The sequence below is a fragment of the Podarcis vaucheri genome (genome assembly GCF_965113315.1).
Source record: "Podarcis vaucheri genome assembly, chromosome: 17".
NCBI classification, from domain to species: Eukaryota; Metazoa; Chordata; class Lepidosauria; order Squamata; family Lacertidae; genus Podarcis; species Podarcis vaucheri.
The window spans coordinates 8,449,458-8,473,135 of record NC_138755.1 but is presented as its reverse complement, the minus strand read 5'-3'; the positions used below and the strand labels follow the sequence as shown (position 1 = coordinate 8,473,135).

At 48.2% G+C, this 23,678-nt stretch overlaps 1 protein-coding gene across 1 annotated transcript in view; it reads left to right on the top strand.

The window, feature by feature from the left end:
• Nucleotides 1-23,678, top strand: part of LOC309522266 (mitochondrial adenyl nucleotide antiporter SLC25A23-like) — a 53,176-nt gene that overhangs the window by 12,791 nt on the left and 16,707 nt on the right. Inside the window, exons 2-4 of the mRNA XM_082205489.1 lie at nt 9,432-9,558; nt 20,222-20,309; nt 20,436-20,547. Of these exons, the coding sequence (XP_082061615.1) occupies nt 9,432-9,558; nt 20,222-20,309; nt 20,436-20,547 (327 nt within the window). The remainder of the gene's footprint in view (nt 1-9,431; nt 9,559-20,221; nt 20,310-20,435; nt 20,548-23,678) is intronic.

Here is a 23,678-nt window from a genome sequence, read left to right as displayed (position 1 = left end):
CCTGCCTTGTGCCCTTCTTGATCTTAAACGGTTTCGTGAGATTGTCATTTATAATCAACCTAGCCTGTTGTTCTGAGTATATTGCCCTGATACCTTTCATATAAGGACCTTCAATACCTGCCTTACCCAAGCACTGTATTAAGAACTCCCAAGAGACGTTGTCGAAAGCCTTTTCAGCATCTATAAAGATTAATGCTGCAGGGACGTCTATTCTCATATCTAGGTATTCAATAATATTTAGTACGTGGCGGACATTTTCTTTTTGGTGCCTGTTTGGGAGGAAGCCCACTTGATCTTTATGAATATATTTCATTAAAAGCTTCTTAAGTCTGCCAGCCATAATGTCGGCAAAGATCTTGTAGTCATTATTAAGCAAAGAGATTGGCCTGTAGTTTTTTATATCTGTTTTTTCTTTCTCTGTTTTTGGAATCAAAGTTATATAAGCCTCCTTCCACGAAGCCGGGATCTTCCCCCCCTGAAAGATGTTATTGATCACGTCTTTTAAGACCGGGGCTAGGTGTTCTTCTAATGTTTTATAGTATTTTGCGGAAAGACCGTCCAGCCCTGGGGCTTTCCCGATCTTCATTCTGCTAATGGCCTCCTTAACCTCATTTACTGTGATCTCCTTATTCAGTTGTATTCTATCCTCTTCTGAAATATATTTCCTTTCATTTTGCTCCAGATAGTTTTTAATCTCGTCACTGTTTTCCCTTCCTTTTTCATATAACTTTTCAAAAAATTGGGTAAACCTGTTTTCTATTTCCTCTGGGTCTTCTATGATATTATCCTCCAATATTATTTTATTTATCACATTTTGTTTCTTTCTTTTTCTTAGCTGCCAGGCAAGTAACTTCCCCATTTTATTTGCCGACTCGAAATAGTTTTGTTTTGCTGAAGTTTCTGAACCATCATCAGAGGCAGCCCCAATTGGAACGTGTTGCAGCAATCCAACCTCTATGCAAGCTGGAATCTGCTGCAGATGTCACGTGGACAATTGCATTCTGAAATTAATTCTCAGAGCTCCAAATGCAGGCAGTGGAACACGGAGCAGAGCTAACCCACAAAACAATCCACTGCATTGTTCTGCTTCAGGTAAAACTGAATCCAGCAGTTCCAAGTCCACTCACAGATAGTTCAAAAACTAAGGCCCAACAGGAGTCCAGGGTCAAAACACCAGGACAACACAAGAGGCCAGGCTGTAAAGGAACTCTGCTCAGGGAGCTGCTGTAAGGAACTAAGGTCTTTTACCCTTAAGGCAGTGATGGCAAAACTTGGCCCTCCAGCTGTTTTGGGACTACAGTTCCCATCATCCCTGACCACTGGTCCTGTTAGCTAGGAATGATGGGAGTTGTAGTCCCAAAACAGCTGGAGGGCCAGGTTTGGCCATCATTGCCTTAAGCTTTCAAAGACCCACCCTGGAGCACAGCTGCAAGCCATCCAGACTGACTGAGGAGTTGGTCTACTCATGAACAACTCTTATTCCAGAGTCCTTGTTCCTCTGGTGGGTGCTCTGGCATGTGTATCTTTTATCTCTTTGACTTGGAGGCTTCTCAGCCACAACCTCTCATTCTGCGCAGGAACTCTTTTGTGTCGTGATCTCTGAAGGTCCCAGGCCCCTCTGCTCTGTCTCATTGTCCACTGGCATGGCCTGCTGCTCCTTAGCATTTGCCTTGGGGGCCCTCCAGCTCCTCTTGCAATGGGGGGGGGTGTCCTCCATCAGGGCCATGACGTACATAGAAGATGGGTCAGTCAGGGATTAAGCTCATTAGGGGTTGGGTGAAGGGAGTGATCCCTCACTTGCTTCTTGAAAGCACCCTCTGTGGCTGACTTCCCCGAGACCTGGATTCCAGCAGCCACTGAATCTAGAAAAGTGTGTTCTTCCCTCATTCCCTGCCCCTCATACTTCCTCGCAGCAGAACTCCTTTTGGGCTAATACCACACTTGCTACAGTTTTTCCCCGTAGCAGCACGTTCTGAGCTGTGAGTGTGGGGGATTGGGGGATTGGGGTCGGTGCACCCGGGGATTTTTTTACGCCTTTGGCACCAAGTCACAGAATGCAGTAACCATTTCCTGTAAACTGGCTCTGCTTAAAATGACAAGCAAAGTACAAGCAGTCACACAGTTGCAAAATAGAGGGAAGAATACATAGAAACTAAGCCTTACTGGTTTCAATAGGGTTGTTTTCAATGTAGCACTAAATAAGTACAGTCATACCTCCGGTTACGAACGCTGCTGGTTGCATGTTTTCGGGTTGCGGACCACACCGAACTCGGAAGTACTGGAACGGGTTACTTCCGGATTTCGGCACTTGCGCATGCGCAGAAGCACAAAATGACGTCACAAGCGTGCACAGAAGCACCAAATCGCAGCATGCGCTTGCACAGATATGGCGCTTCAGGCTGCGAATGCTGCGGGTTGCGAACGTGCCTCCTGCACGGACCACGTTCACAACCAGAGGTATGGCTGTACAGTGGAACCTTGGTTCCCAAACAGCTTAGATGCTGAACAAATCGGCTCCCGGATGCTGCAAACCCGGAAGTAATTGTTCCAGTTTACAAACCTTTTTCAGAAGCCAAATGTGTGGCGCAGCTTCCGATTCACTGTAGGAGCTTCCTGCAGCCAATTGGAAGCTGTGCCTTGGTCCCTGAACCGTTTTGGGAGTCAAACGATTGAAGTTCGGGAAACAAGGTTCCACTGTAGTTCCATCAGCTCAAGGATTTACGCTGGAGCAACAGAGCTTCCCCTCTTCTCCTCCATACCACCGCTAAATCTGTTCAAGGGATTCCCCCAACCCTCTGAAGCAGCTTTGGGGAGGTGGAAAGTTGCATTGCACAGATGAGACAGGTTCGTACAATACTGCCTTTTTGAGCAAACTTTTGGCAACTTTTTGGTGCAAAGTTCTCAACCCGCAGGACCAAAGCATGCTTGGCCTGAAGTCGTCTTCTGGGTTTCTCTCTGCAAGATCACCTATGAGGCTCATTCACTTGGTCTCATTCTCCTCCAAGAGGCCCCAGTCCTCACTTCCCTCAGTGATGCCACACTTTGCACCCAGTGTGATGAAGGAAGGATGCCCAAGAGAGCTTTTCCCACCTTCACTGCCCAACTGCAACACAACAGCCCTGCAGTGCTGCCAGTGGATATTACTCTCCAGAAGTTGTGGCCACCACCCTCCCACTTACTCCTGCAGCCCCAGAGGGGAAGGGACCTAGGATGCACTGAACAAGTTGTTGTGGCTGGCATCCGTCTGTCTCAAGGGACAATGGAGTGTGCCTTCAGGGATGAAGCCAAATCACTGTGTTAACAGCACCAAAGTGATCACCTCGGGGTGCAAGCCTGGGCAGTGTGTACGGAGGTCCTGGGCTGCCCAGAAGACAGTTTGCCCCTCTTGGCCTCACTGATGTGGTCCAGAGGAAAGCAGAGCAATATGTTTGGCACCAGCTAGGGTGCAGTTGCCAGAAGGAGGCGTACAAGGCGCCACCCTAGCCTTTTCTTCTTCTGAAGATATCCTGCAAGGCAGTGGATGCTCCTGTGGCACATGCAGAAACCGTCTTCTTGAGCATTGGACCCCCTATTGCTCTTGTCTGCTCAATCTGACGGAGCCAAAGATGGATAAACTACCCCAGAAGGAGCATGACGTGCCCCCACCGAAGGGACTACCCCTCCCCTAACACCCCACACACCCCTAAACAATCACTCTTAAAAAGGTTCTGAGCCAGGGCCCCAGCACTCCTCAGTTCAACCTGCACCTTTGTGGTTTCCTCAGAGTGTAACAGAAGACTGCACCCTCTCTAAGTCTCTATCAGACCTCAGAAGAGTGTGCCAGTCACTTACAACTCTAATCCTAACCTCCCAGGAGCCTGAATGGCAGGTGTCTAGGCATCCAGGGATTTTAGAAGACATCTGAAGGCAGCCCTGTTTAGGGAAGTTTTTAATGTTTGATACTTTATTATGATTATGATTATTAATATTCTGTTGGGAGCTGCCCAGAGTGTCTGGAGAAACCCAGCCAGATGGGCAGGGTATAAATAAATTATTATTATTATTATTATTATTATTATTATTATTATCATCATCATCATCATCATCATCATCATCATCATCATTATCTAAAACCCTGAGGTTACATACTTCACCAATCAAATTTAGGAACTTTATTAGGATTAAAATGTAGAGGGAAATGAAGGAACTTTATTAGGGCTAAAGGTAGAGGGAAAGCAGGCAGAAGATCCAAACTGAATACAGTGGTACCTTGGTTTACAACCACAATCCGTTCCAGAGGTCCGTTTGTAAACTAAAACAGGTTGTAACCCAAGACACGCTTTCACCAATGGGGCATCTCAAAAAAAATTGTTTATAATCCCCCCCAAAAGGGGGGGTTGTAATCCAAAACATATGTAAACCAAGACATATGCAAACCAAGGTACCACTGTACAAAATAAGCACCGTAGCTCTAAAACGGAACTAATGCTAGTCTATTCACTGCACTCAGTTTTGCTCACAAAGAATCAGCAGGGCAGCCTTGGGACCCTGGTGCTGCAGAGGGAACTGGATCCCCTGGTGTTAGGAGGGAAAGGAAGCAGCAAAGGCAGTCCAGCTTCTTCAAGGCCCTTTCCCCACCTGTGGGAGGGGGCTCTTGGTCAGTGGCGTAGCGTGGGGGGTGAAAGGGGGGCCGGCCGCAACATCTGGGGGGGCGCACTCGCTGCCTCCGGAGTCGCCGAAGATCCTCGGGCGCAGGCTGTAGCGGAGCCGCATGTCTCGCGGAACCGACGAGCTGTGCGCGCGTCCGGGCTGAAGGCGTCCGGCAGGCAGCGGCTCTCAGCGCTCGCCGCGGTCCCCGTGCGTCAGGGCCGCGGAGGACGCGCCAGGCAGCCCCTCCTCACAGCCCCGCCTCCGCCACTGCTGCTGCTGCTGCTGGGCCATGTTGCATTTTCCTCGCCTCTCTGCCCCCCTCCTCCTCCGGGCAAGCAGCGTCATTTGGGTGGCAGCGCCAGCGGCAACTCGCCTCAGATCGGCAGGTTAGAGGTTAGGGGGCGCAAATTACTTGCCTTGCCCCGGGTTAGGGGGCGCAAATTACTTGCCTTGCCCCGGGTGCTGACAACTCATGCTACGCCGCTGCTCTTGGTTCTTTCTCCTCCTATTCCCCAAGTAGGCCCTTTAAGTACTCATTTTGCATATGTAGACAGGAGGCAAATGACAACTTGACTTAGGGAAATGGTTGGCAACTCAGGCCCCTTCTTCACACCCAGGACTTGGCACTGCGAGGAAAGTTGAATACCTTCACGACTGGGGATTGAGCAATGCGCTCTATGTGGGGCTACCTTTGAAGGTGACCCAGAAACTACAAATAATCCAGAATGCGTGACTGGGAGTGGCCGCCGAGACCATATAACACCGGTCTTGAAAGACCTACACTGGCTCCCAGTACATTTCCAAGCACAAGTCAAAGTGTTGGTGCTGACCTTAATTTAAAGCCCTAAACTGCCTGAAGGAGCGTCTCCACCTCCATCGTTCTGCCCAGACACTGAGGTCCAGCGCCAAGGGTCTTCTGGCGGTTCCCTCACTGCGAGAAGCCAAGTTACAGGGAACCAGGCAGAGGACCTTCTCGGTAGTGGCACCCGCCCTGTGGAACGCCCTCCCACCAGATGTCAAAGAGAACAATAACTGCCAAACTTTTAGAAGACATCTGAAGGCAGCCCTGTTCAGGGAAGCTTTTAATGTTAATAGGTTATTGTATTTTAGTGTTTTGTTGGAAGCCGCCCAGGGTGGCTGGGGAAACCCAGCCAGATGGGTGGGGTATAAATAATAAATTATTATTATTATTATTATTATTATTATTATTATTATTATTATTATTGGAGAAGCAGCATCAACCCACTGTTCATCCTGCCTCTGCATAACCTTCATCAGGCAGTAGCATCCATGGTGACTCGCTATCTACCCTGCAGGAGAATGAAATGAATGGAGAGGATGTTATTCTTTGACAGCCACCAGTGTTAGCTGCTATGCTGAAGCTGGATTCATCACAGGGGCACCAGTCCTGATGCTAAGACCTTTATATTGCATCTTGTTTCGTCCGAGGCTATGAAATCCCAGGCTATGAAATCCCAGGCCTTGGGTGAATGGATGTGGAATTCTGTGCTACCCGATCAGTTTTGTAGAAAGGAGAGCATGTGGTTAAAAACAACAACAACCTGGAATGGAAGGATGGGTGGAACTAGGATACCTAGCCTGAAAAGCTCTGCTCTTGAGCCCTTAAATGCTTCTACAAATTTGTTCAAAGCACGTGGTGCAGGGCTATTTTCATACTGCTGTGTTTACATTCCTTCGCCCTGCCTGGCTCCCAGTTCTGCCCTGGCTGGTCATATGAACGTACTGAAACACCCACTCTGCTACGAATGGCAGAAAGCATTTGGAGTTAAGAATCCTGGCTTCTATTCTCAATTCACAAAATGGAGCACAGTAAGGGACATGACGTGGGCTTGTAGAAATACCTGTCCTTGTGCTCTGGGGGGGGGCAGATGTATCCCTGCCCCCTCCTGCAAACTTCATTCCTTGGCTCCCCCTATGGAAAACTGGTCACCTGAGCAAAATGAGTGTTTCTTATGCAAGTCCAGTTTTATGAAGTTTACTAATCGCAGGCCAGGTTTCTTCATGTATCAAATTATGTCTGTGCCAGATCTCGTCTACAGATTATTAGGCCATATTTTTGTAACAAGAAAGCATAATGCCTGATTCAGTGCCAGATTCAGGATTTGGGGGTGGGCAGGAAGAGACTTTAATCTGAAAGAGAAGGAGCGTATAGAGAAATCTCACATTGTTCTAAGCTGCCCTGGGAGCTTTTCTGTGGAATGAGAATGGCAGTGCCCTTGGGGTGATGGACCCACTGCTGGACTAGGTTCCCTGGCAAATGTTTAGTTTGCTGCCACCTGGAGCTTTGGTTATTTGCATGATCACTCAGCTGGTGTTGAAGGGGAGGAAGGATGCCTGGAAGCACAAGGCATGGGATGTAAACGAGGAAAAGAGGTTGCTTTGTGAAGTACAGTGGTACCTCGGGTTACAGACGCTTCAGGTTACATATGCTTCAGGTTACAGACTCTGCTTACCCAGAAATAGAACTTTGCTTCAGGATGAGAACAGAAATCGTGTGGTGGTGGCAGCGGGAGGCCCCATTAGCTAGAGTGGTACCTCGGGTTAAGAACAGTTTCAGGTTAAGAACAGACCTCCAGAACGAATTAAGTTCTTAACCCGAGGTACCACTGTAGCAGCAGAGAACAATAAGAGAAAGTCTGCAGAAGGAGTTGAAAGTTTGGGCATTCAGAATGTTAAGAACTGCCACAAGAAAAATAGGATCAAAGAAGCTGGCAAGGCAGGCAAAAAACATCACCAGCTTCAAACATCAAGGAAAAGGCACAGTTCTTAATAATGTGACATTTGCTGTGAAGATACAGTTTCATGTGATGGTATCTGGAGATAGAAACTGGTCCCTGGTGGTGCTCTTTTTCTAGATTCTCATTAACTGTTCTTAACTGTTCTGGTTTAGACTCCAGCAAGCCAGTGCTGAAGCTTTCCTGGAAGTCCTGAACGTAAATATAGTTTCTCTCCTGTGTTTATTGCATAAGATGCATTGCGCAAGAGATGCCCGCCTAGTTCAAAGAGCATTTTATTGAACGTTACCCTGTCTCTGTTGTATCAGAGGAGATAAAATGAGGTATTATGTTGGTCCACAACCTTCAAAACCTTTTGCAGCATTTTCAATTCATACCTTTGCTCAGGACCAGAGAACCTGCAGCCCTCCATATATTCTTGGACTCTTAACTCCCATTAGCCCTCCGCCGCCCATGCATTCTTTTGAAGCTTAGAACAGCCTTGTAAAAGAGGCACATGGCGTGATCCCACGCACGCCTGTGCCATTGAATCCACTGATGTGTTGTCTGAATAGGGCTTCAGTAAGAATTCGGAACATCTTCCCGCATTATGAGCTGCTTAAATTAAAACAAGGGAATTTTATCATGTTGCCTGCCCTCTTCAGAACGAGAATAAAAGAAGGACAGAGCCTGCTAAAGGGCCAAGCAGAGGACAGCATGGCTGTGTGAGAGGGTGGGGGAGAGAGAAAACATGCAACAAGTTTGTTTGGCCTTGTCCAGTTAAATGATTTTCGGGCTCATGTTTCTTCTAATCTAACCCTCTTGGCTCATAGACAAACATATATCAAGTGAGAGTGATCGGTGAAAATATGTGAGACAGAGTGTAAGGGGGAACAAATTAATCGCAGGGGTCAGCAAACTTTTTCAGCAGGGGCCGGTCCACCGTCCCACAGACCTTGTGGGGGGCTGGACTATATTGGGGGGGGAGAACGAATTCCTATGCCCCACAAATAACCCAGAGATGCATTTTAAATAAAAGCACACATTCTACTCATGTAAAAACACGCTGATTCCTGGACTGTCTGTGGGCTGGATTTCCTGGTAGAAGGCGATTAAGTTGCCTACCCATGGACTAATGGGTGATGTTGCCACCAAATATGCCCTCCCCTGCTTTCCATAGAGACTTTCCAGCAAGGTCTCTGATCCCAAACGACTTCCTTCTCCCCCTCTTCCTGCCCACCATATTTAGGAATGCCAAACCACTTCCAGCCCACTGGTGATGGGGTGCTCTTCCACACAGAAGCAATTCCTTCCACTTAGAAAACTGGCATGCCAGGAAGAAGCCTTCTCAGAGGCATTTTCTGTTTATATTTTACAGACTCTCACTTGCACTCTTTTGAACCGACCTCACGAAAGCCAGTGTGGCAAAGTGCCAAAGGGGGAAAGCCACAAGTCTGGAAGTACAGTTCAGATCTCACCTCTGCTATTTGTGGCAATAAGCAGGTCATTTCCCTTTTCAGCCTCGCCCTGCCCCACCCCCGATCTGCAATGTGGGGGATGATAAACCTACCTTCCTGGTTTGTTGCAGGGATTATAATAATATACGAAGCACTTGGACACGAGTGCTCTGTCAAAGTTACATGCCATTGTACCAAACTGCACAAAATATATTTGTGGTATTTTCATGGCCACCTAATCAATGTAGACGCACTAATTCCTAATGGTGTGTGCTCTGGCATCCGCACCCTTTATCTCAAGTACTTGTGCAAATTATTGCAATGAAAATAAATACATGCACTCCTTAAATACAATCCTCCCCACCTACGTCTCTTGTCAGCTATGTATTGTCTCGGCTCCAACATCCGCAGGTAAAGTTAATCATCTATGGTGCAAGAAGTGGGCTGAGTTCTGTAATCCGACGAACAACCACCTAGTAGAATACCTTCCTCATGCAGCGGCTTCGCAGATGTTCTAAAACAGTGCTTCTCCCTTTCTTTGGACTGCATTGTTAAGACTGCAACTCAGTGCTCGCCTTCTAAAACCCACTTTTACATCCCCTGCCTGCAGGATATCCTACGAGAGGGTGATACAGACCATGACGGGGAGCTTAATTTCGAGGAATTTGCCCGCTACCTCCAGGAGCGCGAACGCAAACTGCTGCTGATGTTTCACAGCCTGGACCGCAACCATGATGGTATGAAAGCACCTCCAGCTGCTTCTAGCCCAACCTCTGCTGCAGCCTGGAATGAAAACTTATTTGCTCACTTGTTCTTTTATTTATTTATGGCATGCACACTCCATTCTTGAGGCCACAAGGTTCTCGGGGAGGCTTACGAAAACCAGTTTTGTAAAGAGGTTGCTACAAATACCCTTTAGACTCCTTGTGACTTGGCTACTTTCCCTGAAACACACTTTCACTTACTTTGTTACATTTGCATCCTGTGTGTTAGAAGAAAAATATTGCTTATGGGGTATCTAAGAGCCCGTATTCCTGCCAACCTAGCAGTTTGAAAGCACGTCAAAGTGCAAGTAGATAAATAGGTACCACTATGGCGGGAAAGTAAACGGCATTTCGGTGCGCTGCTCTGTTTCACCAGAAGTGGCTTAGTCATGCTAGCCACATGACCCGGAATCTGTCTGCAGACAAACACCGTCTCCCTCGGCCAATAAAGCGAGATGAGCGCCGCAACCCCAGAGTCGGCCACGACTGGATCTAATGGTCCAGGGTCCCTTTAAGAGCCCGTATAGAGTCCTTAAGTAGGTTCTCTATCGGTAGGAGAAAATGGCCAACCAGAGAAAATTGAGAAGCAAAGCAGCTAGTAAGCCTGATCTTTATTAAATTTTTGCAACAGGGTCCCCCACTCCCCCCACGCAGGGAAGGAGGAGAGGAGCCCAGAACATTGGTGTGCAAGTTCTTATATAGACTTTTGAAATTGCCTACCCTGTAGCTCAAGACCACCCCCCAAAACATCATACATATGTCACAGAAAGAGGTGGTCCCCAGCAGAAATTTGAGTGTGTTGCTTCTCTCCTGTCTGCCAGGATACCTGATAACACCTTATTTGATTTCCTTTTCTGGGTAGCCTGGCCATTCCTTTGAGATGGTAAATACTTAGTTCCTGAATCTCTTACGCATATTGATAGTGTGCTCAGCTTAACAGATACTTGCCAGACTGTATTTACAGGGAGGTGTAAGCCCCTACAGTCCAAAGAAAGCTTTTCCCATTTCCTTCCTCCTTGCAGAGAAATATTTGAGGCCAATTTGGGAGAGTCAAAATGGCTTCAGGATTGTTCTCCTGCACTATTTCAGACACATGGTTTATATACTTATGTATGTGTTTGCTTTGTACATTTCTTAACATTTATTTTATTTAAGACCTTCGAATTCCTATAACGTGTTTCCTTCGAGAAGCATAAGCTAGCATGCATAGAACTCCCCTTCTTCCCCAATTTCTCCTCACAACAACTCTGTGAGGTAGGCCATCCTCAGCGATGGTAACTGGCCCAAGTTGACCCTTGTTTGCTTCACAGCTGAGTACAGAATTGAGCGCTCCTTCAGACTGTTGTTTTTAGCAGGTATCATCCACAGCATGCCATTGATGCAGTGGATTAGTGGTAGATTGACCCTGAACCATTCACCTACCATTTCACTTTGTGGGATGTTCTGCAATGTCCCTCCAGTGTTACTGCATTATCGTTGCCTAGAGGGACGCTCTTGAGCTATGGGACAAAAGAAGTGGAACAAAACACATTTTTTGGTATAAAAAGCTACAGGCTTTCAGCAGGAATAATTTGTAATTTCGATAGTTTTTATTATTTATACTCTGCCCATTTGGCTGAGTTCAGTGGCGTAGCGTGGGGGGTGCAGGGGGGGCCAGCCGCACCGGGCGCAATATCTGGGGGTTAGGGTTAGGGGGCGCAAATCCAAGGGTTAGGGGGCGCAAATTACTTGCCTTGCCCCAGGTGCTGACAACCCACGCTACGCCACTGGCTGAGTTGCCCCGGCCACTCTGGGTGGCTAGGATGTTATGACAGGAAACGAAGCGGTGTGGTCTCCGTGAAACCTTTGCAGGTACAAAGAGTATTGAAAGTGGAATTGCATGTAACTGCCCTGTTACCATCCTGAGCACAAAACATTATGAGTGCACAAAGGAAAGGCTGGTCCTAATCTGACCCTCTAGTCTAACCCCTACACCACAGTGGTTGTCCTAACTAAATCTATAATCATGCAAACCCTGCCCTTTCCCACACCTTCCTGTTTCTCCCGCAACAGACTGGGTAGACCCCTCTCTGGCTACCTCCCCCCCTCTTTTTTTTTTATAATAAATGAGGTTCTGGTTTATTTTAATGAAAAATAAAGAAATAAAACACCAGGAACTCATCAGTTAAGTGTAACCACATTTTAAATTGTGGCCAAATAGTCCCTGGCTGACGACAGTTGAAAGTAAAATATTTTAGAATTGAATCCTGCCATCTATAAGGCTATACCAGTCACGGGAAGGTTCATGACTATTCTTCCCCTCCCCCTGGGCCCCCCCACCCCAATCCTGGAACAAGAAGACCTAACTGCAAAGCTCCCTATTTCCTTTCAGCCTATCATCAGCTTAACTCAGTTTCCACAAGCTTCCCCACCCCAACTCCAGATAGTGTGCCTTAAAATGTGGGCCATGCTGTGCATTCCTTGCAGGGACCAGTTAAGAAACGCAGATCGAATAATGACCTATAACTTCCTCCATTTGGGACTCCCTTGTGCTAGCTGCATGTCAGAAAAGATGGAGGCGCAGGGATAAAGAGCATAGGAATTTATGTTCCGTGAGGCTGAAGAGAGCCGGGAAGTGCCTGTTCTGTTCCGCAGCCTTGAATAAAGGACGCCTGTTTGACGGCTCCAAGACAAGACCCAGGCATGGCTGGCCTCCCTCCTTGGCAGTCTCTGCCCCAAGGAGTGGGTGGCCTTGCCTCCTGAAGCTCTTTCCAATTCCTACCAGATGACTGTAAATGATAGATGCATGAGACGCACCCGAATGCCAGACTCTGCACGCAGTGGCGTACATAGGCGCCGACTCCATGGGGCTTGAGGGGGCTTGAGCCCCCTCAAAAAAAATTTTTGGGGGGCTCAGCCCCCCCAATAATCTCGGGCGCCCTTCCAGCAGAGCGCCGCCGCCGTCCCCCGCCTCCTCCCCACCTGCTCCCTCGCCAGCCAGCCAACCAGCCGTGCGCCCTAGCCGGAGAGCCCCGGCCGTCCCCCGCGAGATTAGGGAATCCCCGGGGGCGGGGGCTCCTGCCTCTAGCCCCACGTTTCCCGCATATCAGCTGTTCCGGAGCTGATTAATAGGCGCAGCACGCTCTCCCCTATTCGCTCACGAGGGGGGCGGTGCCACTTTATTTGCATATTCATGAGCTTATTTGCATATTCATGAGCTTGTTTACATTTCGCGAGCTTTCCCGGGCCCCCCCAATATTTTTTATAAGTCCGCGTCCCTGGTGGCGTAGCGTGGGTTGTCAGCACCCGGGGCAAGGCAAGTAATTTGCGCCCCCTAACCCGTGAGCCAGGTAGGGGCAGAGAGCTGCGAGTGCGAGCGTGCCCCCCCAGATGTTGCGCCCGGTGCGGCCGGCCCCACCTGCACCCCCCACGCTACACCACTGCCTACACGGCTGCCTTTTCCTCCCATTCTGGCCGAGTCAGAAGGAACTCCCAGGCCTGTGTCTTATACTCTGAGGCATGGCGCATGATCCTTGTGGAAGCCAGGAGAGGGGTACCTTCTTCACGTTCCCTTCTGGGCGCCAAATCCCTGTGGTGGGCAGGACCAGAGGCAAAAATAGGCAAAGCCAGAAATGTCAATTTACCTTTGTACCAGGTGGCTGGTTTTCACACGCTCCTCAAGTGGGGCCCTGGACATTTTGCCGCTAGAGGCAAACCAGAAAATGGGGGGGGGTGGACTGTGTGCCAGTCATGTACCCACTCTTATGCCCCTGCCCCCCACCATGTGGCAGTGGGCAGAGGAGGAGGGGGCCGACAAGCGCAGAAGGCGGATCTGCCACTTCTCCCAGTTTTCTGGAGCCTGCTGCCCTGAAGCAACTGCCTCACCTTGCCTCATGGCTGGGCCGGCCCTGTCCTCAAGCAAGAGGCATTGTCAGAGTTCAAGGACACATTTTAACCCGGCAAAAGCCCTCAAGGAGGGTGCAAAGCAGGGATGCTGAGGCACGTGACCTGGGAAGACGGGGTGTGTGAGGGAGGAAAAGTCCCGAGGGGGTGGCTAGAGAGGCTCTCATCTGGCCCCTTCAGGCCCAAGGTTGCCATCATTAGTGGAGGTTCCAAAGGGACTGATCCAGCTTGGGGACTGGTTGGTTTAGCAAGTCATCTTAGAGCTGGCTCATATCTGGCCCTGGAATCAAAGTCCTCTGTATCGTGGGGGCATGACAGCAAGCCCTGAATTGTCCACATTCTTCCTGCCCCCACCCTCCACAAATAGGGCAGAGGGATACAAAGGCCTCAGTCATACCCCTGGAGACTTTGTGTGTCTCAACAGCATTTCCTGTGGAAGATAGGGCAGGTGGAAGGTGGATCACATGAGTGAAGCTAATATTTGTACAGTGAGTTTTTCGTGTGTTCACCTTGCACTGTGAGGGTGGTTTATGATCTTAAGCTTTGAGTTGCTCCCAGACTTGGCCAAGCAAGGAACCTACACATGGGGAGAGATTGTGTGTGTGTGTGTGTGTGCGTGCGCGCACGCACGTGCACACGTGCGCGCACGTGCACGCGTGTGCCAAGTCTTTGAGTTTCTGACCCTCTGCTTCTGCTTCATATTACAGCCGCCATGTGAAGGCCACATTGAATGGCTGTATGCAGTACACAGAGTGGACTTCCACTTGGATTGATTCCCACTTCTCCATGGGATAAGACCCCCTCCATATACAGGATGGCCACCACACGGGGACAGAAAATGCCCTTGACAATGTGTCAAGTGATGCTTGAGGAGATGAGAGAAGGGCTCTTTGTTGCAACAGGAATGAGGGTCACACTCTTCACAATCCACAACTGACTGGCAATGACCTTTTTTATGAAGTGGAAATTGCCATGGGGCCATGGAGAATATATGTGTTCCTACTACTTTGGGGTCTTCCTTCTTAGCCTTTCCTCCCCCCCCCCTTTCCTCTGATTATGATTTCATGTACAGTGGTATCTCGGGTTAAGTACTTAATTCGTTCTGGAGGTCCGTTCTTAACCTGAAACTGTTCTTAACCTGTGGTACCACTTTAGCTAAAGGGGCCTCCTGCTGCCGCCGTGCCACCAGAGCATGATTTCTGTTCCCATCCTGAAGCAAAGTTCTTAACCCAAGGTACTATTTCTGGGTTAGTGGAGTCTGTAACCTGAAGCATATGTAACCTGAAGCGTATGTAACCCAAGGTACCATTGTAAAGTGTTACAACTTGGGTTCACAGCTATACAGTAGTAAACCAGTCTTGCCTTTTGAAAGGCAGACATTATGCAGGCGAAGCTTTCACAGGCGCTGAGGGGCAAAGCTTCGCTGTTAAAAGGCAGGGGAGGAGAGGCAACGTGAAAAACCACCACTGGCGATCCTGCTGCTTCTGAATCAGAGCCCCTTTAGAGCACAGGGTAGACTTGAAAAGTGGGCTGTTAAACGTACCAGATGGCAGGTCAATGTTTGGGACAAAGCCGAAAGCTTGGAGAGAGCACAGACCGCGAAGTCAGTGAGTGCTGCAGCCCTAGTGGCGTCCGACAAAAATCTGGAATGCAGCAGGCTGCTTTTGCCAAGCCTCTCCTTCCTGCATCTAGTACAATCAGTTCAAAAACTATTCCGTTTCTTCCAAAACATGTCTGAAGGGGGCTTGTTTCAACAAGATGACCACCTGCATCTCCTGTTCAGCGAGTCTTCCTGCCTAGCCAGAACTCCAGGGAGAGGGCCAGAGGCCATAAATGGGCAGTTCTGTCTACTTGGAGACAGGAAAAGCCCCCAGTCCCATGTAGTCCAGCATCCTGTTGCCACAGTAGCCAACTAGATGCCTAAGGGATGCCTAAGGCATCAGATGCCTAAGGCAGCAGCCATTGCCCCACTTGTGGTTCTTGACAACTGGTATACAATACAGCCACGGAGGTTACAAGCCACTGATAGCCTTGTTCTCCATTAATCTGTCTGTTCCTTTAAAAAAAACCAAAAACACAGGTTTAAAGACTCATAGAAGGGGGCGTGGAGAGGGAGGCACAGCTCAAAATACTTATTGAAACAAGCCTTTGTCCCATTATTAAATAAATCATAAGCCCATCTGATCCCACCTGTCCTGCTGTGACCTTGCAACTCTTGGCTGACTCTGCAACATGCAGTAGACATCTGTAATATTGCCCTAAAGGGAAAGTAAGAGAAGAAAGGCATTAGAATGAAGAAGAAAAAAAGGAGGAGAACAAGAGCACAGAGAACAACTGACTGTTCCTTTAAATACAGTGGTACCTTGGGTTACAGACGCTTCAGGTTACAGACACTTCAGGTTCCAGACTCCGCTAACCCAGAAATAGTACCTCGGGTTAAGAACTTTGCTTCAGGATGAGGCCCCATTAGCTAAAGTGGTATCTCAGGTTAAGAACAGTTTCAGGTTAAGAATGGACCTCCAGAATGAATTAGGTTCTTAACCTGAGGTACCATTGTATACAAAAAGGTTGTCCACTACTTGTGGGGTCACTCACCAGACTCTCAGACCCTCCAAGTGTCCTTGTTTTCCAGGGATATCCCTGACTTGAGTGAAGCTGTCCTGGTTTCTGATTTGATACCAGAATGTCCTACTTTTCCTTAGGATGTCCTTATTTTCACTGGAGAAATGTCGGAGGGTATGGAGTTATTCAACTCCCAAGCCGTCAGAAGGCAATCCCGTACAGTATAAGGAAGTTTTTGTTAATGTTTAATATTTAATTGTGGTTTTATATATGTTGGAAGCTGCCCAGAGTGGCTGGGGCAACCCAGTAAGATGTGCGGGGTATTAATAGTAAAAATATCATTATGGAATGGGACATCCCTATTTTCATCGAAGAAATGTTGGAGCGTATGCACTCTGTGCACACACGATACCAGAGACAGCTTGTTGATTTAAAGAAAGTTGGAAGTGGTTGGGAAAAGTTTTGCTTCCCTCTTTCAAACTGCTTTCAATTGAAGAAACTATGGTCAGCCTCCAGCCTAAACTAACAACCATAATGTGGATAATGATCTCGTTTCGTTTCCGGGAGATGTTTTGGTTTTGGCCCAAATCCAAATGGAGGCTATTAAAGATCCATTAACCAGCAGTTATTCAACCCCACCCTGCCGTAGTTTCAGGATTTCTCGTTGCCCCGTGCCCTTTGTGGTTATCCAGTGTACCTTTTACACTGTGTGTGTATACATTTGTGTGGAGGCAACTGTAGGCTGATAATTGCTAGAGAAGGCACATCTCTCTTAAGCTAGCTTCCAAAAATATGTGTGCTTGTTGGACTTAACAATATGTAGACATAGAAGAATCCAGTGGATTTAGATGGCTGCCATGGCATCCATTTTTCCTGCCTTTAAAGCTTTGAGCCTAGACAACTGCAATAAGGTTATTCAGGGCTGTCCTAGATGAGTATTCAGAAACTTCAACCACTGTAAAACACCCTGGATGTTCTCCAAAGCCTGAACCTGAGCATCTTCCAGAAGACTGGCGTGCACTTTTATTAGGACTCAAAAGTTTAAATATTTAGTCAGTTAACCTAACTGGACCAAAACTTAGGTAACTAAAAAGATTCCTCTGATTAATTAGGAAGCAGCCTTTATGTTGTTTTTGTTAGATTTATTATATGTCCTTCATATGAAGGTCCTATTGTTTAAAGCCAACCACAAATGCAAAGCCACTAAAACAAAACCAATAACACATTAATTAGTAATTTTCAGGTAGATAGGGGAAAATACTTGATTCCTTGGGATAGCTCTGTTGATAGAGGATGAAACTCTTAATCTCAGGGTTGTTGTGGGTTACAGCCCCATGCTGGGCAAAAAATTATTGCATTTCAGAAGGTTTGACTAGATGACTCACTCTTGGGGTCCCTTCCAACTCTACAATTCTATGAACTCTACTATTCTATGATCCTCTATTTTCCAGAGTTTAGGAAATCACCTAGTGAAATACTGAGCTTTTTGAACAGAACTGATAAAGTTCTGCACTCTAATGAAGGGCCAAAAGAACTCTTACAAACTCAGTCCGACAAATCCCTGTTGTGCTTGTTTTAGACAATGTCCACCTGCATTTAGTAAAACAGCGGTGTCTTACAAACAGTATGTTTTCTGTAGCTTAAGGTCAGGCTTTTAATATGCTATATTGCAGAAGATCTAAATCCTGGCCCACATTCTGCCAGAGAGGCACTGCTTGCCAAGATGTTCACAGGACATGCGTTTATTTTGTCCTCTGCTCACCTCTGGCCAAACAGGCTTTGCAGGTTTTTGAAACTATACAGAACCTATTCAACAAGGGCAAAAGTAGAATCAGTGAGCAGCGCTTCCTCTTTCTAGGAGCAAGCACATTTCAGAGGCTGAAAGCATGCAAGAAAGGGACACTTAGCAATGCAGCGCCTCTTTAATACTCAGAATGCAAAGAATACATTTTGTGCTACCAAAGTTCTGATACACTATTCTTTCCAATCTCTTGGGCAAATGTGATCATTCTTGATGAAATTGTTAAATGACCTCTCTCTTGTACAAGAACAGCCAGCTTTTCCATTTCAGTCACACACTGTGCTTTCTTCAAGCATTTGGAAACCTCGGGGAGCGCTTCATTTTGTTGTATCTTACTAAAGCAACATACTTCTCTTTTATTCGGAGCTTAATCTCTCAGTTTCTTTTTAATCTGGACCCCAGGGGCCAAGTGAAGTCTTTTTCTTATCTGCCCCCCTTTAAATAGGCCTCCTTTGGGATATGCTGTGCATTCCTGCCTCAAGCTTTTCCTCCGTCGTACTAACTGCAGCAAACCAATAGGGAATTTTGGCAAACCAAACATAGCCTTTGGGGAAAATGGGAAGCAGAGAGACTGAAATCGACAGACTCTGACTTACAGTACTTGTTGGCAGCATCAGTTAGTTTGAACTTAATCAGGATTTCCTGATGAGGAAGTTTCCTACCCTGTGCTTTCCTAGCAAAATGAATGCTCCTGCTTCTTCTATATCTCCAGGTAGAATAAAGTTAATTGTGAAGCTGTATACATACAGGGACAGCTGTATAATAAACACATCAGCTGCGGGCATTAATAGTGTTCTATATCTGCAGAAAGTTCCTGGTTTTGCTTGCATCCGAAGCAGGGATGGGGAGCCTGCAGTCCTCCAGCTAGTGTTAGACTCGTACTCCCATCAGCCGCAGCCACTACAGCCAATAGTCAGGGATGATGGGAGTTGCAGTCCAACTTTATAGGGAGGGCTACCTGAAAGACCTACATTGGCTCCCTGTACATTTCCAAGCACAATTCAAAGTGTTGGTGCTGACCTTTAAAGCCCTAAACGGCCTCAACCCAGTATACCCAAAGGAGTGTCTCCACCCCCATCATTCAGCCCGGACACTGAGGTCCAGCGCCAAGGGCCTTCTGGCGGTTCACTCACTGCGAGAAGTGAGGTTACAGGGAGCCAGGCAGAGGACCTTCTTGGTAGTGGAACCCACCCTGTGGAACACCTTCCCATCAGATGTCAAAGAGATCAATAACTCCAGTGGTACCTCTGGATGCGAACAGGATCCGTTCCAGAGCCCTGTTCACATCCACAACAAATGCAACCCGTGTCCGCGGGCCACAATTCGCCACTTCTGCGCATGCATGTGACGTCATTTTGACCGTCTGCGCATGCGCGAGCGGCAAAACCCAGAAGTAACACCCTCCGTTACTTCCAGGTTGCCACAGCACGCAACCCGAAAATACTTATCCCGAAGCTGCTTCAACCCGAGGTATGACTGTATCTGACTTTTAGAAGACATCTGAAAGCAGCCCTATTTAGGGAAGTTTTTAAAGTTTGATGTTTTATCTTGTTTTTAATACTCTCTTGGGAGCCGCCCAGAGTGACTGGGGATACCCAGCCAGATGGGTGGGGTAATAATAATAATAATAATGTATCACCATCATCATCGGTAAACGGCATTTCCGTGTGTTGCTCTGGTTCGCCAGAAGCGGCTTAGTCATGCTGGCCACATGACCCGGAAGCTGTACGCTGGCTCCCTCGGCCAAGAAAGCGAGAAGAGCACCGCAACCCCAGAGTCGGTCACGACTGGACCTAATGGTCAGGGGTCCCTTTACCTTTACCTTTATCATCATCAGCAGCAGCAGCAGCTTTCTTCATTGCCTGGTACCCTCTTCTGACTATGCTTACTGCTTCATGTCCCCACGTTAGCAATAGTCCTCTCCAGTGTGTGCGCACGCAACAGCATCTCTGAGATGTAAATATTGAGGAGTTCTTCCTTCCTGTAGGAGGCTTCCTTCTTTCTCCTCTGGCGATGGCACCCCCCTCTGTAGCCCTCTCTGTCTCTCTTCCAGGTGGGACGCCGGCAGGGGAATCCCGAAGGCTGGTATGGCTGCCTGTATGGTGTCTCCCTCCCCACCGTGACAGCATGCACCCCTGGTCCAGCAACGAAATTGCTACCCCTTCACCCACCCACTTCCACCCTTCCAAGAAATCCCTTAAAACCCACTGGGTCCTTTTGCGCGCCTGCAGGTCTGCAGCCCAGGAAGCTGTGGGCACATCTCACTTCCACCCATTGGGGGACCCTGTAGAACCCTCTTGGCTCCCCAGCTTCTAACCCATCAGTAGTTTAAGATGCACCCTGGCTCCTCCAGACAGATGGATCCTCTTCTCTTCTCTTCTTGTGCTACAGGCCACATTGACGTATCTGAGATCCAGCAAACCTTCCACAGCCTTGGCGTTTACATCTCCCTGCAGCAAGCGGAGAAAATTTTGCACAGGTGAGGCTGTCACTACCCTTGCTTTGAACTCCCACCTCCCTGACCCCCCCCAGTCCCAGTGTGCCCTAGCCCACACTGGCTCCCCCCCCTTCAGTCTCACTCTACTCTGTTTTGTGTGTGTTGCAGCATAGACAAGGATGGCACCATGACCATTGACTGGCATGAGTGGCGAGACCACTTCCTCCTCAACCCGCTGGAGAACATGGAGGAAGTCGTATACTACTGGAAGCACTCAACGGTAAACCAGTTTCCTCGTCCTCTCCAGACCTGAGGTTGTTCTGTTCTCCACTCTGATTCCTTGATTCTCAACATGGAAAAAATAGGGTTATATGAATGGAGATTGCAAGAATGGAGATAGATAGATGATAGATTAGATAGATGATAGTTGTGTTCGACTCTCCGTGACCCCATGAACGAGAGCATGCCTTGGAAACTCTCAGTTTCTTCTCAAAGCTTCTCAAAGCTCCGAGGGCCTTCTGGCGGTTCCCTCACTGCGAGAAGCCAAGTTACAGGGAACCAGGCAGGGGGCCTTCTCGGTAGTGGCACCCACCCTGTGGAACGCCCTCCCATCAGATGTCAAGGAAATAAACAACTATCTGACTTTTAGAAGACATCTGAAGGCAACCCTATTTAGGGAAGTTTTTAATGTCTGATGTTTTACCGTGTTTTTAATATTCTGTTAGGAGTCGCCCATTGTGCCTGGGGAAACCCCGCCAGATGGGCGGGGTATAAATAATAAATTAGTAGTAGTAGTAGTAGTAGTAGCAGTAGTAGTATGCTTAGGGTTGCCCGGAACAGTGCCTTTCAGTCATCAAATGCCTGGAGTCAGCAGGAATGTTTTAAAATATTTCCTGAAAGCCAGTAATGACGGAGATAGATTCACCTCCCTAGGGAAAACATTCCATAAATGGAAAGCACTGTTTTAGGTACCTGGGTCCCAAGTCATTTAGGGCTTTATGTGAATTTGGACTGGTAGTTCACTGGCAGCCAGTGAAGCACTTTCAGGATCTGTTGCGCAGGGTCCCATCAGGCATTCTGCACCACCTGCAGCCTCCAGACCAGGGGTCAGCAAATTTTTTCAGGAGTGGGCCGGTCCACTGTCCCTCAGACCTTGTGGGGAGCCAGACCCACCACCTCCTGAAAGTACTGTTGTAAACAAAAATTGCCCTTTTCCCTTATGGGGTATCCAAGAGCCCATATAGAGTCCTTACATACGTTCCCTATTGGTAGGAGAGAATAACAGAGGCCAACCAGAGAATATTGAGAAGCAAAGCAGCTAGTAAGCCTGATCTTTATTGATCAGTTGCAACAGGGTGCTCCCCTCACCCGCGGGAGAGGAGGAAGAACCCAGAAAAATGGCGTGCAAGGCCTTATAAAGACTTTTTAAATTGCCACCCTGTAGATCAAGACCACCCCCAGAAACATCATACATACATCACAGAAGGGGTGTAACCTAAGACCACCCCTCAGATACATCATACCTACATCACAGAAAAGGCGGTCTAAAACAGATATTGAATGTTGTTTTTCTCCTGTCATTGTTTTTCTCCTGTCTGGCAGGTTACTTGATTGGATTGCCTGGGAAGCCTGGCCATTCTTTGGTAGTGATAAATACTTAGTTTCTGGGCCAGGTCACAGGCTCACACCCTATTCATATCTTAAATGTGCCCTTAAGACAGGATTTGTGAGGAAAGAGACAATGGGGAGGTTTCCCACTTTGACCTTGTAGAGAAAACATTTAGCGTATTTTTCACCCTATAGGACACACTTTTCCCCCTCCAAAAATGAAGGGGAAATGTGTGTGCGTCCTATGGGGTGAATGCAGGCTTTCGCTGAAGCCTGGAGAGCGAGAGGGGTCCGTGCGCACCGACCCCTCTCACTCTCCAGGCTTCAGGAAGCTATCCGCAAGCCGTGGGAGAGCTGTGCGGCTTTGCAAGCCTTGTGGAGAGCTGCCTGCACCCTGAAGCCTGGGGGTGCGCTGAGCTCAGCACCCCCCAGGCTTCGGGCAGCTCTCAGCAAGCCGTGGGAGGGCTGCGCAAAGTCGCGCAGCTCTCCCACGGCTTGCACAGAGCTGCCTGTTCTGGGGGCTGGGGTCGGGGGAAGCTTGGGCTTCCCCCACACCAGCCCCGCGCCTGGGGGGGGAATAAAAAATGTTTTCCTTATTTCCCCCCCCAAAAAAAAAACTAGGTGCGCCCTATGAGCCGAAAAATACGGTACTCAGTTTCGGAATCAAAATGGTTCCAGGTTGGTCTTCCTGTGCTGATCTATGTACGTGCTTGGTTGGTACACTTATGAACATTTAGCATATATCTAAGACCTCAAAATTACTATCACAGTACCCCCCCTCCCAAAAGGCCCCCTCCCTGCCTTTACCACTCATGCTTCCACTGCCGCCGCTGCCTTGTCTTTGGCAGCATCAGCGTCCTCTGTCTTGCCAGGGCACAGAGCCCATGCCGCTGGCCTGGGTGGCGGAGGCAGCCTCCATACCGCTGCCAGTTCCTTCCCGCTCGGCCGCTTCCTCCCGTTTGGCCACCTTAGCGGGAAGGAAGGGGCGGCACCCAGATGCCGCTGGCCTGGGCAGCCTCCGCACCGCTGCTGCTTTCTCCTGCTCTGCTGCCTCCTGCAGCCAATCAGAAGCCATGCTGCGTCGCTGAAGTCAGTCTCTCTGTGCCGCGCCTGTTTAGCGCAGGGACTGACCAAGTGGGCGGCAGGCTTCGCAAGGTTAGCGGGCCGGATTAATGAGCCTGGTGGGCCGTATCCAGCCTGCAGGCCTTAGTTTGACAACCTCTGCTGCAGACCATCTTTGAGGTAGTCCTACACACAGCACATTGTTGTTTAGTCGTTTTGTGGCATCTGAATATAGACTGCATTTTTAATCAAGGCTTATATTGGCTTATATCTTGATCAGGTTCCTAAATTAAATGGGCTTAGATTTTCAAATGTTTCATGCCAGACAGAAGACCAGCTGCTTAGAGAACCTTGGCAATGTTTTCCTCCTAGACAAGGGGCCCCTTGATTTATAGCAGAAAACAATTCTCAAAGTCGTAAAAAGGGGGAATTACAGGCTGAGAGTGAGGACACTGACCCTACATGTTACAGAAGATAAAAAAAGGCAGAGATAAACATAATTAGGAATGAGTAAATAGTAAAATAATACCAATGTGCCTCCCAGTAAAATGAGCCAGATCTTCTTTCTAAGGTTAAAAGGCCAAGAGCATTTTTGGGAGAGCATTTTTGGGAAGTCTTTTTAAAGCTGTTTCTTTCTTAAACTGAGAGAGTTAAAGGGCAATAAATGTTGGGAAGAGCTAATGGGAAAAGCAGCTGGCTGAGGGGGGGGTGTAAACTGAAGAGGCTTCTTTTGAAGCTGTT